At 44.3% G+C, this 13,318-nt stretch overlaps 1 protein-coding gene across 2 annotated transcripts in view; it reads left to right on the top strand.

Moving 5' to 3' along the window:
• LOC142059649 (uncharacterized) overlaps positions 1-13,318 on the top strand; it is a 211,916-nt gene that overhangs the window by 149,076 nt on the left and 49,522 nt on the right. For both annotated transcript variants that reach the window (XM_075098525.1, XM_075098526.1), the window contains exons 8-12: positions 5,751-5,873; positions 8,492-8,629; positions 10,718-10,840; positions 11,412-11,534; positions 12,504-12,662. In XM_075098525.1, the coding sequence (XP_074954626.1) occupies positions 5,751-5,873; positions 8,492-8,629; positions 10,718-10,840; positions 11,412-11,534; positions 12,504-12,662 (666 nt within the window). The remainder of the gene's footprint in view (positions 1-5,750; positions 5,874-8,491; positions 8,630-10,717; positions 10,841-11,411; positions 11,535-12,503; positions 12,663-13,318) is intronic.

Genomic DNA, 13,318 nt, shown 5'->3' with positions numbered 1-13,318 from the left:
GCATGTATGGATATGGTCAGGAGTGGCTGTGATACTCATGTAAGAGAATGGGCTATATTAGGTGTCTGCTAGTATGAATTCCTTGTTGGGTTATCCAGGGACGGTAAGAAGAAAATACCTGTCTTAAGCTGCTTTGAGCTTTCCTTCTGTAAGTCAATGCTATTTCCACCCCTAACCTTCCCTGCCATGAGAAGGAAATTTTACTCCTTACCACTTCATATTTTTTCCAGTGTAAAGTCACAGTTGCTGTGAGCAGGAAAATTAACTTGATAAGGCCCAGCTCTCTTTCTTTAGCTGCTCTAGGGGTCATGGCAGATAGGGCTGGGGACCCTCTTCTTTACAGCCTTGCAGTGAAGGTCTGGAAGGTCCACAGCAGAGCCCATACTCACGTTTCACCAAGAACACCGCTGCCACCCCAGGTCAGTGCATCACCAAGGCTTTTTCAGATGAGGTTCCTGGATGACCTGGGACATCTAGGAGATTAAACACTTCCAGTAAATTTTTTGCCATAGTGTTTCTCATCTTGGAATAGAGCTTCATAGGATGAAGTCTGTTATCCCCTGAAGTTATTAAGCCAAACAATGTCTTGTGAAGAGTCTTTCAGGTTTTACTCGATGCTCTAATTTTTCTCAAATTAAAGCTTTAGATGCTCTGAAAACCTTTATAATATGCAGGTTTACCAGATGCTGTTTGATAGTGGTTTCATTTAATTTACCCAAATTAAAAAAGGAAGCAGCAGACAACTCAGTATTTCATATCGGCAAGGAACGAGTTATTGCTTGAAGCTAAATCCTTTGTAGAGTGGAAATTGTCGAACTGCAGAGCCAAGTTGTCAGCCTTGAAAGTGTCACGTAGGATGAAGTGCTGCTGTCCCTTGGAAACCTATTTGCAACCTATCACATTGAAAGTCCAACAGAAAATTTCAGTTATACATCCTTAACAGTGATTTTTTTATATATATATATTTTTTTAATACTGTCAGGTCAACCTCTCAGCCTGCAGCCTTGAACAGTTACGTTCTTGAGATGCCAGGAGGTGAAACGAGGGAATTTGACGGTGTTCTGGGGCAATGTCCTCCTCTGCGGAATGGTGGCAGAAAATGCCACTGGCTGCACAGAACAGTGAAAATTGGAGGAAATTAAGAAAAAAACGACCCCTTATTTAAATGTATCCCTATAAAATAGAGGTCCTTCTCTCCTATTCCCTTCTCCTGCATAGCTCTATGTATAGGTGTGGTTAGCCACTGGAAGAGCAAAGCAGCAAGGTTTAGAGGAACTGTGTTCCTTCAGCACTTCCCCAGGTTTACTGAAACCCTGACTCCACTGCCACTGCTGTTGAACTGATGTTGACTTTCTTCTTGGTGCCCCTGTAGAAGCTGACTTGTACAGAGCTTGAGAGGGCCAGTGAAGGAGATGTCAGGAGGTGAGTGAGGCATAATGGCCAAATGTCTCAAATCAGACACTAAACCTGAACTGGAGCTTCATCTGTAAGGAAATGGGCTTAAATTTTAAAAATCTTTATTTGAAAGTAACAACTCTAGAGGGCACATTTTCAAAGGCGTCCTCTAAATTTGCCTATGTAACGTTATTCACCAGTGTGTTGGTGTAACTAGCACTCCAAGCTGAAACCTCAACCTTGGGCAGAATACCAGATTTTGGTATGAAAACTCTGGCTTTTAACTCAAATCAGACCTCAAAACAGTCCCGGTAGGTCTATTTTTGTGTGTGCAAAGTTTTTATTTGGGCAAATACATCAGTACGCTTCTAGCAGGTATGTGTTCCTGAAAGAAACCCATAACACACAGCAGGATCTTTGAGGTGGAGGCTTCTGCAGACACTTTATAAATAGTGTTTCTAAGTGCTTGCCATTTAGAGCGGCTTATCCTTGAAAAATGGTATGTTATTGTTCAAAAAAAGAAAAAAAATCTTGATGCGCAACATGAATGGCATATGTTTTTAGACTGAAGGAGGTCTTTTGGGGCTCTTCAGCATTTATTTCCTCTAGAGACTTTTAAATACACATTGTTCCGTGGCAAACTCAACTGTTGTATGTGTTTATGGGTTCACACATATTGGAGTGCTAATTCCTATTGTTTAGAGCAACCCTTGAAATCTGCTCAGTTATGGCAAAATAAGGATAAAATGTACTTTTCTTGTCCTACTTCCAAGGTGTAATACGAGCCCAGTTTCCTGCTGTTTAAAGCATTGCTGGTGCTCTATGAAAAATGCTGTCCAGTGAGAGAGAAAATAGCATGCAGAAAAACAATGGCTCTACTATACACCAAATTCTGTCAAATATTTTTTTTTTTTAGTCTAATCTTTTACAGCTACAGTAATCTTCATTGTTAGTTGTAACGATGGCAGGTAAGACCATTTTCAGACAAAAACGTGACCTTTAAGTTGACAGTGTGCTCTAATTGGTTTCAGTGATAGACCACAGCACAAGTGGGAATGGAGGATGCTCACAAATCTGTCAAAATGAGAGAAGAATTGCAAAATGCGGGTGTCATCCAAGGCATTATCTTTCTGCAGACAAAAAGTCCTGTTTAGGGGAGAAACTATGGACTATTTATTGGGAAAAAAGGTATTAATCAGTGCCCTGGCTTACTGAGCTTTGAATGGAAAGGAGTGTGTTATACAAATACACGTACGCATTTTGAAACAGCAGTTCTCTCTGTGATATTTATGTCAGCCAGCAGTCTTGAAGGACCATTTTAGTAATGAAAATTACTCTGTGATCTCTTAAATCATGCTTTCTAGCAGCTGGATTTGTAGATGCTGTAGTGTTATTCTTATGTAGGGTCCCTTTAAAATAATGACCCAGATACAGCTCCTGGAAAATTGGTTCAAGTAACACTCTGAACCAGGTCACTGAAAACGTAGTTAGAATTCAAAGGGCTTTTTAGCTGGAGAACTGTTTCCATATTAATAGAGAAACTACTGTGAAGGAAGAAATCATGAAGTCTAAGATTTCCAAAGAGAAGAGCTTAAAAAGTTGAATTCCAAAGTCCTGCATTTAGTCTGGGATTTACAATAGGATCTAATGCGTTTCTGACCTGAAATGTGGGGGAATTAGAGACCAAAATACCTGCTTTCTCTTTCAATATGGTGCTTGAAGCTAGATAGTTTATCAGTTTTATGAAGGGCAAAGCACCTGCAGGCTTCGGGGGGGCACAGATTTTTACCAGGATCAGGGTATGAATTCAGACACTGCTATTAAACTTCTCCATTTGAAAACTTGGCCAAAATTTTGCCCATTCTTTAATTGTTGTCTTATCTGTGCAGAGTACTGGGTGCTTTGCAAAATACTTACTTCCTACCCTGGGTATTTTACTCGGTTGCCTGTAAGCCCTTCTGTGAGTAGCATTGCACGCCTCAGTGATTGCCCTCCCTTACTGGGATTACTTGTGAGTAAGGTTACTGAAAAAGCAAAGTGCTTTCAAGACACTTCACTGATTATTAATAGATGGAAATGGCAGCGGATTTAATGCTAGGGTCAGCATGTTACTCATTTTAATCTCAGAGAGACGTTGACAATTCTGTTAATTCATGTATAAACTAAAGCACTAAGTAACTTGCAGTGTTATAAATTGGAACAAATTTTCTTCCTGACCTCATGGCAACAGTCTTTTGAATCATTAAGCATCGCGTCTTACCATGGATATACAATTATTGTTTTTTCTCCTAGAAATTATTTGATGTCTTTGCAAAATTCAAGCTGGTATTTGACGTTTTGGAAACCGAGCTAGAAGGAGACAGAGGACAACTGAAGTGTCATACTTTAGCTATTAGCTGTATTTAAAGATCTGGAGGAACGTGCGCAGCGTGGTGGCTGTGGTTCAGGTTTCCAACTTTTTCTATCTGAAAAGGCAGAAAAAGAGAAAAGAGCATTTACAGCATTTGCCAACATGCTCTACTTGCAAAGTGACAATTAATTACAGAAAAAGGAGAAATAACCCATTTTATTCTAAACAGCAGCTACTCACACTGCTGCCTTAGAGAAGCTGTCATTTATCCTGAAATTCTCATGAGTCGGTGTGTGGTGTTTGCACTGCCTGGGGCCTCGTTTGGCGAGTAGGCTGATTGCATTCGTAAAGCTACTTGTGTTCAAGTACAAGGGGCCACGAGTACGGCACTGGTTACAGCACATATGGCAGAAGAAAAAACCTGTTAGAAAGTGGTTTTCTGTCGTGAAAGGTGAGGAGCTGCGCACTGGACTGTTCTCTCCTGTGTGCGAGAGACTGACCCAGGATCGTTGCGATGAATAATCTGTATTTTGCAAGCGAAATGTCAGAACAAAAGAAGGAGCAGGAGGTTAGTTAGGGGTTGGCCACGTGTAAGATAATGCCAGTCTTTGCAAGGAGGCTGGTGTTTTCTGCAGTGGTGCTCCACAGCAGCAGTATTTACTGTAAGCTTCTGTTGGGTTTTTCCCCAAGAATTATTCCTTAAAAATATTTTCATGCTCTTCCACTAAGTTTTTAGGAAGACGGTTGCCTTCGGTGAGATTGAACTCCAAAATACAGACTAGGGAGTGTAAAGCTGAGGAAGAGGCTGCTTGAAAGGATGAAGAACAGTCTCCCCACCTACAGTTCTTCATGCAATTTCTTTTCTTACAGGTGGGGTGGAACTCCCCTGATTAGAGTAGGTGCGTCCCCGCTGGGCTGCTGTAGAGGAAGCTGCAGGATTCAGGGGTGTGACAGAGAAGATCCGTCTCCACCATACCTGCTGAAAGCAAGCCACCACTTATTCCAAATCATTTCACATTCCGAAAATAATCAGCCATTTCCTGCTCTATTAATTTAGATATAATGGCATTGAGGACCTAGTGATAATTTTAGTGTACTGGGAGATAGAACTTTGTTCCGAGTTCTTCATGTGACTTCTTTTGCTACTGCTTTTTTCATAGGAATAATAAACAAGTTGCTTAGGCTGATACTGTAAATAAAATGTTTGATATTGTAAATATGCACACTGAGAGGTTCAAGGTCAACAGTGTTTAGAAAAAAATATTATTTTGGAGAATAACGTTGTGAGTTCAGTGTTCCGGGATTCATTGGATGCTTTCATTTGTAGACTGACATCAGGATGTTCTTTTCAGTGGGTGTTTGGACATACAGCCAGGTACATGCGTCCTGGTTTTGGCTGGGATAGAGTTAATTTTCTTCACTGTAGCTGGTGCAGTGCTGTGCTTTGGATTTAGGATGAGAATAATGTTGAGAGCACACCGATGGTTTAGTTGTTGCTAAGCAGTGCTTACACTTGTCAAGGGCTTTTCAGCTTCCCGTGCTCTGCCAGCGAGGAGGTGCCCAAGTTCCTGCGAGGGGGCACAGCCAGGACAGCTGTCCCCAACTGCCCAGAGGGTTATTCCATACCATATGACGTGATGCTTAGTATATAAAGCTTGGGGGGAGTTGGCTGGGGGGCAGCGATCGCTGCTCAGGGGCAGGCTCGAAACCGGTCGACGAGTGGTGAGCAACGGTATCGTACATCTCTTGCTTTGTATATTATCATTCTTATTACTACTACTACTATTTTATTTCAATTATTAAAGTGTTCTTATCTCAACCCATGAGTTGTCTCACTTTTAACTTACCAATTCTCTCCCCCATCCCATGGGGAGGGGGAGTGGGTGAGCGGCTGCGTGGTGCTTAGCTGCTGGCTGGGGTTAAACCATGACAACATGTAAAGCAATATTATTTTTTAAATTCTAATATCCAAATGAATGTCTTTGCCTTTCTCTCTGCTTCGTAGACATTGATGAGTGTGCAGAAGGGAGAGCCAGGTGTGCTCATCGTTGTGTGAACACTCTAGGATCCTTCACCTGTGTCTGTAATCCTGGCTTCGAGCTGGGGGCTGATGGAAAGCAGTGCTACCGTAAGTGACACTTTTACAGCTATGCATTTCAGGCTATCTTAACCGCAAACTGCTATGCTTCATTTTTAATTCGGTTGGATTAGCACTCCCAGCAAAATAAATGTATGCAAAAGCTCAAGCTTAATACTATTTTCTTCATCTTCTGCTACTGCTGGTTTTGCAGATTTGATACATTCCTAAGCCTGTGTTCGCAGACCTTAATTATTGCATTTCAAAGAGCAAATAGCCCTGTTGGTTTATCTTCAGCGTCTGGTGAGTTCTACTGCAGAGCAACCAAAATATTGCTGTTCTATGAAATATAGTCATTCCTGCCCTCCTTCTCCCAGTTTTTTTATATGCTGGATCTGATGCAAAAGAAAACCAACATGATGTTCTGCTCTTTATGTGTCTAGGTTTACACATGTTTCCCCTGAGATTATTGACACTGTTAAGTAGAAGCTTTAAAAAAAAAAAAAGTAAAAAAAGGAAAAAGGCAAGATTGGGGGCAGAAAAAAATATTTGAACAACTAAAATTCCCCAAACTTAAACAGTGCTGAGCCCTGTTGTCTTCTCTCACGTGCTTACCTCTTGCCAGTGGGGTTTCTTAAACAATGCTACTTTTCCTGCGAAGGGGACTGAATCCCAGGACTGTTAGTTGATAGGTGATCCCTGGGCTGTCCTTGAGGGCACATTTAGATTAATAAAGGAGGTGATGTGGAAGAGTTGGTGTTGTTATGGACCTAACATAAGCTCACTGGAATGCAGACAAAAGCATGACCTGTTTTAGCAAAGAGGTGGGCAAAGATTGTTCGATCTAATAATACTGTGCAAGAACTTTCAGCAGAATTTCCTTAGGAAAATAAGCTGTGTGCCAGAGAATGAATGCTTTCTTTAAGAATGTATGTGTAAGAAATCCTTCTTGAGGATGAAATTCAGTTTCAAAGCATTAACATGCATCAAAAACAAAAACCAGTTATGTGAGACACATCCTGCAGAATTATTTCATAGGTGATGGGGAGCTGTGAGTAGTGCAATGGTGGGGGAAGTGCAATCAATATATAGGTACAAAATGATCTGTTTTGGGGATAAAAAAAGTGGTTTAGACCACTTAGATTTCATTGTGATTTTTCTGATAATATTTTTTTTCTCGATGTTCAGCAAATCTCGGGGGATGCTGATTCTCTCTGCCTTATGTACAGTATTGCAGAGCAAACAATAAAAATAAAAACATCCTGCATATATTTATGATCAGGATTATCCCAGTGTTTGAGCAATTTACAATCTTTGTTTATTTTTTCATTTCCCCAGTGCCATGGGGAAGAGCTGTTTTTCCAGTTTTACTGATGAAGAACAGAGACACAACAAATGATGAAGATAGTCTATAAAGTCAGACTCTGCATTTGATCACTGGGTTTCCTAAATCCCAGCTTAACACACTGGGCAGGAGACTAGATTTTTCCTCGCTGGTGCAAATAAACATACCACACATGAGATGGAGCCCTCCATATATGTTCTCCTAATTTATACCCTCTTCCAGCTAGACTTATATTTCTGTTGGCAGGCAGGCTGCTCTCCGGGGCCACAAAAAGGGATCAGAGCCACCGACACAGACGTGTCCGTGAGCCGTGGCAGCGGGGAAATGCCGTTCTTCCGTACCGGGTCTGATGGCCACCGCTGCGAGCTGGGGTGTTTCTGGAAGTACGATGGCTCCTTCAGGGAAGGTGTTTCTCAGTTCTCCTACATAGTATGGAGAATTAATTCCTCTCTAAACAGCTCTGTAACAAGACAATCCAGCTAATTCTTCAAGATAAACTTTATAACTGACCTTATATTTTCTTCTTATCACACAAGAAATAGTTTAATGAAGTACCTTGGTGGGAATGAGATGGACAGAAGTTCCCTTTCCTCTAGGAGGGTTTCCTCTGAACCTGGCCAAAATATTGTGAGGACCGTCCAGTGCATCCGAGCGCAGGAGGCTGGGGGGGTCTGTCAGGGTGAAGGGGGCTGGTGACGGCATCGTACCACCACCCGGTCTTAATTGCGGGGGGACAAAGTCTCAGCAGAGGAGTTGCCGTTTGCCCCCTTGAAGGGACGTCCAAGGGTCAAAACCTGTTTTGCTTTGCGGTTGGGTGTCAGGCTCAGCAACAGGACTCTGCTATGAAAATTGCGTTGGCATTTGTGTCGGGTGGATGTTTCAGAGCCCAGCTCTTTCCCATTCGTGTACAAAACTAAAAGCTGCTCTTTGGAAAGCATAAGCAGCCTGGGTTGAGATGAACCACCCGCGTTCCTCAGATGGTTGCTTTCTTCCTCTGGGCCGAGGGCAGAACTCACTGCTAGGTTCAAACAAAGCGTAAATCTCAGAAAACCCATGAACGCTCCTGTGGCAGGCAGGCTGCTGAAACGGTGAGCCAGCTTCATATTACCGAAGTCGAGAGCATCCACTGTTATGACACAATGAGACAAATACCTGAAGTTCAGTGACTCCAGAACGTGCTCTTCTCGGGTGTGTGTGGGAGCTGAGTTTATATTTCCTGCTACAGCAGTCGGCTTATGGATGCTTTTTTATGGAAGGCTTATTCTCCGGTGATTCTTCCCCTGTGCTTGCTTTTTAACATCCTTTTGATGTATTTCTCCGCAAGGCATCGAAATGGAAATTGTCGATAGCTGCCAGGACAACAACGGTGGCTGCTCTCATCACTGCGAGCACACGACTGCGGGGCCACGCTGCTCCTGCGACGACGGCTATCGCCTCGATTTTGATGGCAAAACGTGCACAGGTAATTCACGGCAAATGCTGCATCTCCGCGGGAGGAGGGAGGAGGTGTGGTGGGTCTCTCTGCAAGGGGAGCCTGCAGGAGAGCTGTCACTCAAGGAAATACCTTCCCACCTCCTGCCCTTCTCCTACACGTTTTAATTAATGCCATCCTCTGGCACTTCCTCAGCCGCTGCTCCAGCTTGCCTTGCTCTGCGTGTTTGCTGGGATTATTAATTAGCGGGGGGAAGGAGTTCTGCCTCCCAAATGGAAATGGCGCTTTGGCACATCACCAGTTGCCGTGACCGTATCTCATTGTGTCCAGCCCAAACAGTGCTTGGCTGAATTTTTTTTTCCTTCCCTTCCCCAGCCGGTGGCTGGGAAGAGGGTCGGCTCTGGCTGGGAGCAGTAGCACTGCTGTTCTGAAGTGCTTCATGCACAAACTCCACATTGTGTCATGGAAGTTGCTCTATTTCCATCAGATTTGCTCAGTGATGAGATTGCACTTCTGGCTGTGAGAAGTCTCACTTAGGAAGCGAAAGCAATAGAGTTAGATTTGTTTTTATTTCGAGAGAAGAGCTTAAAAATTCCTTCATGTTTTAAACTATTTTACGATGTGATTTTTTTTGTTTATAGTTTTGCTATGCAAACTGTATCTCATTCTGGTTTAGACTTGCTGTCACTGTGCCATTAAAATTTTAAAGAATAGCCAAGAAGAGGGCGGGGGGCGGGAAGAGCAGGCATCTCAGAGCAGTATAGTAAGTCATGAGGAAGGGTAGAGAGCAGGAGGTCTGGTGAATGTGAGAGGCATTACAGACAAGAGGAGTCTTGCGACAAAAAAAAAGCCAAGTACAGGAGAGGGGAGGGAGCAGGGGAGGAGGGAAGCACCGAGGTCTGCAAGGGCGGTTGATGCTGGAGCTTGAAAAGCAAAAGAAGGTCAGGGAGGCAGATCTGGACCCAGAGCCTCGCAGGGGTGGGATGGCTCATACAGTCCTGTTTGTGTACAGATGAGAGGAGGCAGAGCAGCCTCCTGCCCGCACCCCAGCTCGGTGACCTGCTGATGGAGATTTCAGAGGGAAGCAGTTCCTCTGGCCACAGCGAGGGAAGTGAGAGTGCAGGGGAAGGGTTTGGCAAGGCCGAGGACATGGAAAGCTGCTCTTAACAGTAAAACTCCTTTTTGCTGGATGCACATTTCGCATTCCTACACAGACAAGGGGCTGTTGCTAGACCCCAGAGCAAGGCATTGTCTGACATACTGCAGAGGAGCTCGGCTTTGTGACATTTCTAGAAAACACTCCGTGTTCAGATAACCTGCATTAATCATTTTCATGCTGACCTCCTCACCTCGATTGATTAATTACATTTTCTTTCTCCTCCTTCTCCTGTCGGTGTTTCCTAATAATGTTGGTACTCCTTCCAAGGTTAATTGAGACACTGACCTTTCCCATCCGCAGCTGCTCATCTGGGTAACGTTCAAAAGCGTTTTGCAGACTCAGCATTTACAACGTGGCCCTTGAACGGCCACCGACCCACTCAGCAGGCTGCGAGGGCTGACATCAGCTGAGAGCCTGCAGCGAAAAGATAACAACTCGATTCTCGTATCTAATCAGCAGAACAGCGGTGTCGAGGATACCAATTTCCGGATGGGCACGGGGCAGGATAAGGCAATGGGCAATTAGTTATCAAAAACTACAACTGCACCTAGGAGGCTGCTGGTGTCCAGCGAATGCGTTGCTGGATCAGAGCTTTGTTTCACTGTTAGTTGGCATTGAAAAAGGTTGAACGTACAGAAGTGCAAATGGTTAAATGTAGTTTACTGTTAAATAGACGGTTTTTGTGGGTGGTGAGAACTAGTTGTTGTCTGTTTCATAAATCACCTCGTGGCGCCTCAGACTTGCAGAAAAGACGCCTCTCCCTGGACATGGAGGGTAGTGGCTGCTGTGGGGAAAGGTAGGAGACAGCAGTTGTCAGGATTCAGGCAGTGGTCTATGTGGGTGAAGGGAGAGGAAGACGTAGAAAGGCACGTGCTGAAAAGCGCAGTAGCTACTGAGCAAACCCGTGGCAGCAACTCAGACCGTGTCTAAGGGCTGAACAAGCTGCCCCTTCCTTGCAGAGCTGGATGAGTGCGAGACCGGAGAGTCCTGCTGCTCCCAGTTCTGCATCAACTACGCGGGTGGCTACGAGTGTGCCTGCAAAGCAGGGTTCCAGCCAAACGCCGACGGCTGTGCCTGCGACGGTGAGTCCTTTGATAGCGGTGGCTCAGTCTAACTAAGCACGGCAGCAGGTAAAAGAAATGCTGTCAAAGCTCATCCCAGGGATTTGTGGGCATTTCCCTAATAAGAGAATCAGTGACCATATGCCAGCTATGCGGATAAGTTTTTACAAATGTGTAACTTCCACTTCTTGAGACTGGGGTACAGTAATAATCCAGCATCAAGCATGGAGAGGTGGGGCTGTGGGAGACGAGCCAGCAGAGAGGAACTTTTCCTTCTCTCTCCATAGACACTGTATATTGATGTGTGTTAAAGACTGCTTCTATAAAAGAAGAGCCCTCAAAATAACCAAAGGATCAACTGAGCTTAACAGCTTAAAGCAGCTTTTTTCACCTGAGACAAAAACATAGGTGAGATACTGTTGCCCTGAAACGTTTTGATGTCCCCCGTGCTAGTGAGAAACAGAGAGCCCGAAAGTATAAAGAAAATCAGGTTTTCTCATGAGCAGAATTTTTCAGATGCAGCCAGGCACAGAGCGCACTCTCCACGCAGAGGCACTTGCACCTAATCAGCATTTATATCTGGTTTTTCTAGATGTGGATGAATGTCATCTTGATAATGGCAACTGCGACCATTTCTGTGTTAATTCCCTGGGGTCATACGAATGTGCATGTAAGGAGGGTTACAGGCTTGGTGTTAACAGATGGTCCTGCATTGGTGAGTTATTTTTACACCTTGAAGGCCATTAAAATATTTCCCACTGATTTAAAATGTGAATTCAACTGAGATTTTCACAGATCCTGGGATTTTGTGAGCCCAACTTGAGCCATCTCTGAATGTGGCCAGGGTAGAGCTACGTGCAATACGTGGATCCCACGTTCATCCTCAAGTAATGGGTTTTGCCAAAGATTAATGGGAGATGAATGTTTAAATCCCCTGGACGTGTCTGAAAACCTAAACCTCATGTTTTAGAAATAAATACTGTTTTGACAGTTTTCTTGCACTATTTAATGAAGTTTAACATCCTGTGGAAAAAAAGGTAGCCAGATTCTGCTTTGATGAACCAAGGCAAATTTTCTACTAAAGTCAGTGCTGTGATTCTGGATTTCTGCCAGTGTAACCAGGACAGAGTTTAGCCTAGCAACTTAATTTTATAACCAAGTTTAGCACCTGCTAAACCTTAGGAAAGAGTTTGATATTTTAACCAACTCTGAAAAGAAAGCCAAGTGATTTCCCTTATTTTAAAGCACAAATTTTAGTTTTTTTTCTGAAAATAAATTGGACAGGAAGCCTCACTCTGTATTTGTCATCTCCAAAATGAGCTAGAGTAATGACCTTCATTAACTAAAAATAATCTCAGACTTCAAGTGAGGAAAATTAAATTCTGCTGCCCCCACACACACACTTTTTTTTTGTCTTTTTGGCCTCTCCAGTACCAGAGTGTATTTCCAGAAGAAAGGAAAGTGAAAGATTTCCCCACCACCACCCGTTTCTCGTTTTTGGATAGCAGAAACTCTGTTTATAAATACAGATGAGAAAACGAATTGGCTGTGAGTGCTGTGCAGACTGCACAGGGGTGTCGCTGGAAAATCTACCAGCGTAATAAAAAAAAGAAGGTGTGAATGAGAGGAAAGTGTCGCAGAGGAAGACTTGGGGCCAGGTCCTGATGGCACGTGTGTGTGTCAGCCCTAGGTGGGGAGGAGACGGATGCGGAGGAGGCAGCCGGGTTCGCTGGGGCTCCAGGGCTGCAGTTCAGAGATCCCCCCCAGCTCCTTCGCTACGCCCTTGGTTCCCTCTACGAGGATGAAGACCTGCGAGGAGAGCTCACCCTGGTGCACAGGGTCGGTGAGTGAACGAGCGTCTCTTCTAGCCATCGCAGCAAATGGGGGGAATAGTCTTGGAAAGAGGATTTAGGGTGAGAGTGATGCTGGGCTGGCTGGGCTGAAGCCATCCGGAGGAGCAGAGGAGGGGTCAGCATCTATTGTGCTTTTTGCCTGACTTCCATGCCAGCGGGGAGGAGGCATTGCCGCATGTCCCAGATGAGGCATATTTGGGGAACAGGAAAGCTCCCTGGTCATGGCTGCTGCTGCCTGGATGCAGCGGGGTGGGATGTGGAGGGAGGCATGGGAAAAGTGGGTACAGCAAGCAAGGGATGGGAGGCTTCTTGGAAAAACAGGGTGTCTGCACAAAGCCCCAGAGGCAAGAGACAGAAAGATCCTGTTCATCCCGGGGGCAAAAGGATTGCGTGGGTTACTGCAACGCATGAAATCCACCAAAGTTTCTTTACTGAGAACAAGCCCTTGGGAAACATTCCTTGTCTCCTAGAGCTAGGAAGGGGGGTGCAGGGGCATGTGTGCCCATTCACAAGCCCTTTTATAATAATTGGAGGGGGTTTTGCTTAAGATATTTGCTTTCTTGTTTGTGGAAACAACAACTCTCTGGAGATTCAGGTCCCTTTTTAGTGCTTTGGGCATGTTCTCTGGGAAAAGCACAGACCCACC

Source organism: Phalacrocorax aristotelis, chromosome 7 (assembly GCF_949628215.1).
Source record: "Phalacrocorax aristotelis chromosome 7, bGulAri2.1, whole genome shotgun sequence".
In the NCBI taxonomy this organism is placed as follows: domain Eukaryota; kingdom Metazoa; phylum Chordata; class Aves; order Suliformes; family Phalacrocoracidae; genus Phalacrocorax; species Phalacrocorax aristotelis.
The sequence above is the reverse complement of the archived record's forward strand: the minus strand, read 5'-3'. Positions and strand labels throughout refer to the sequence as shown.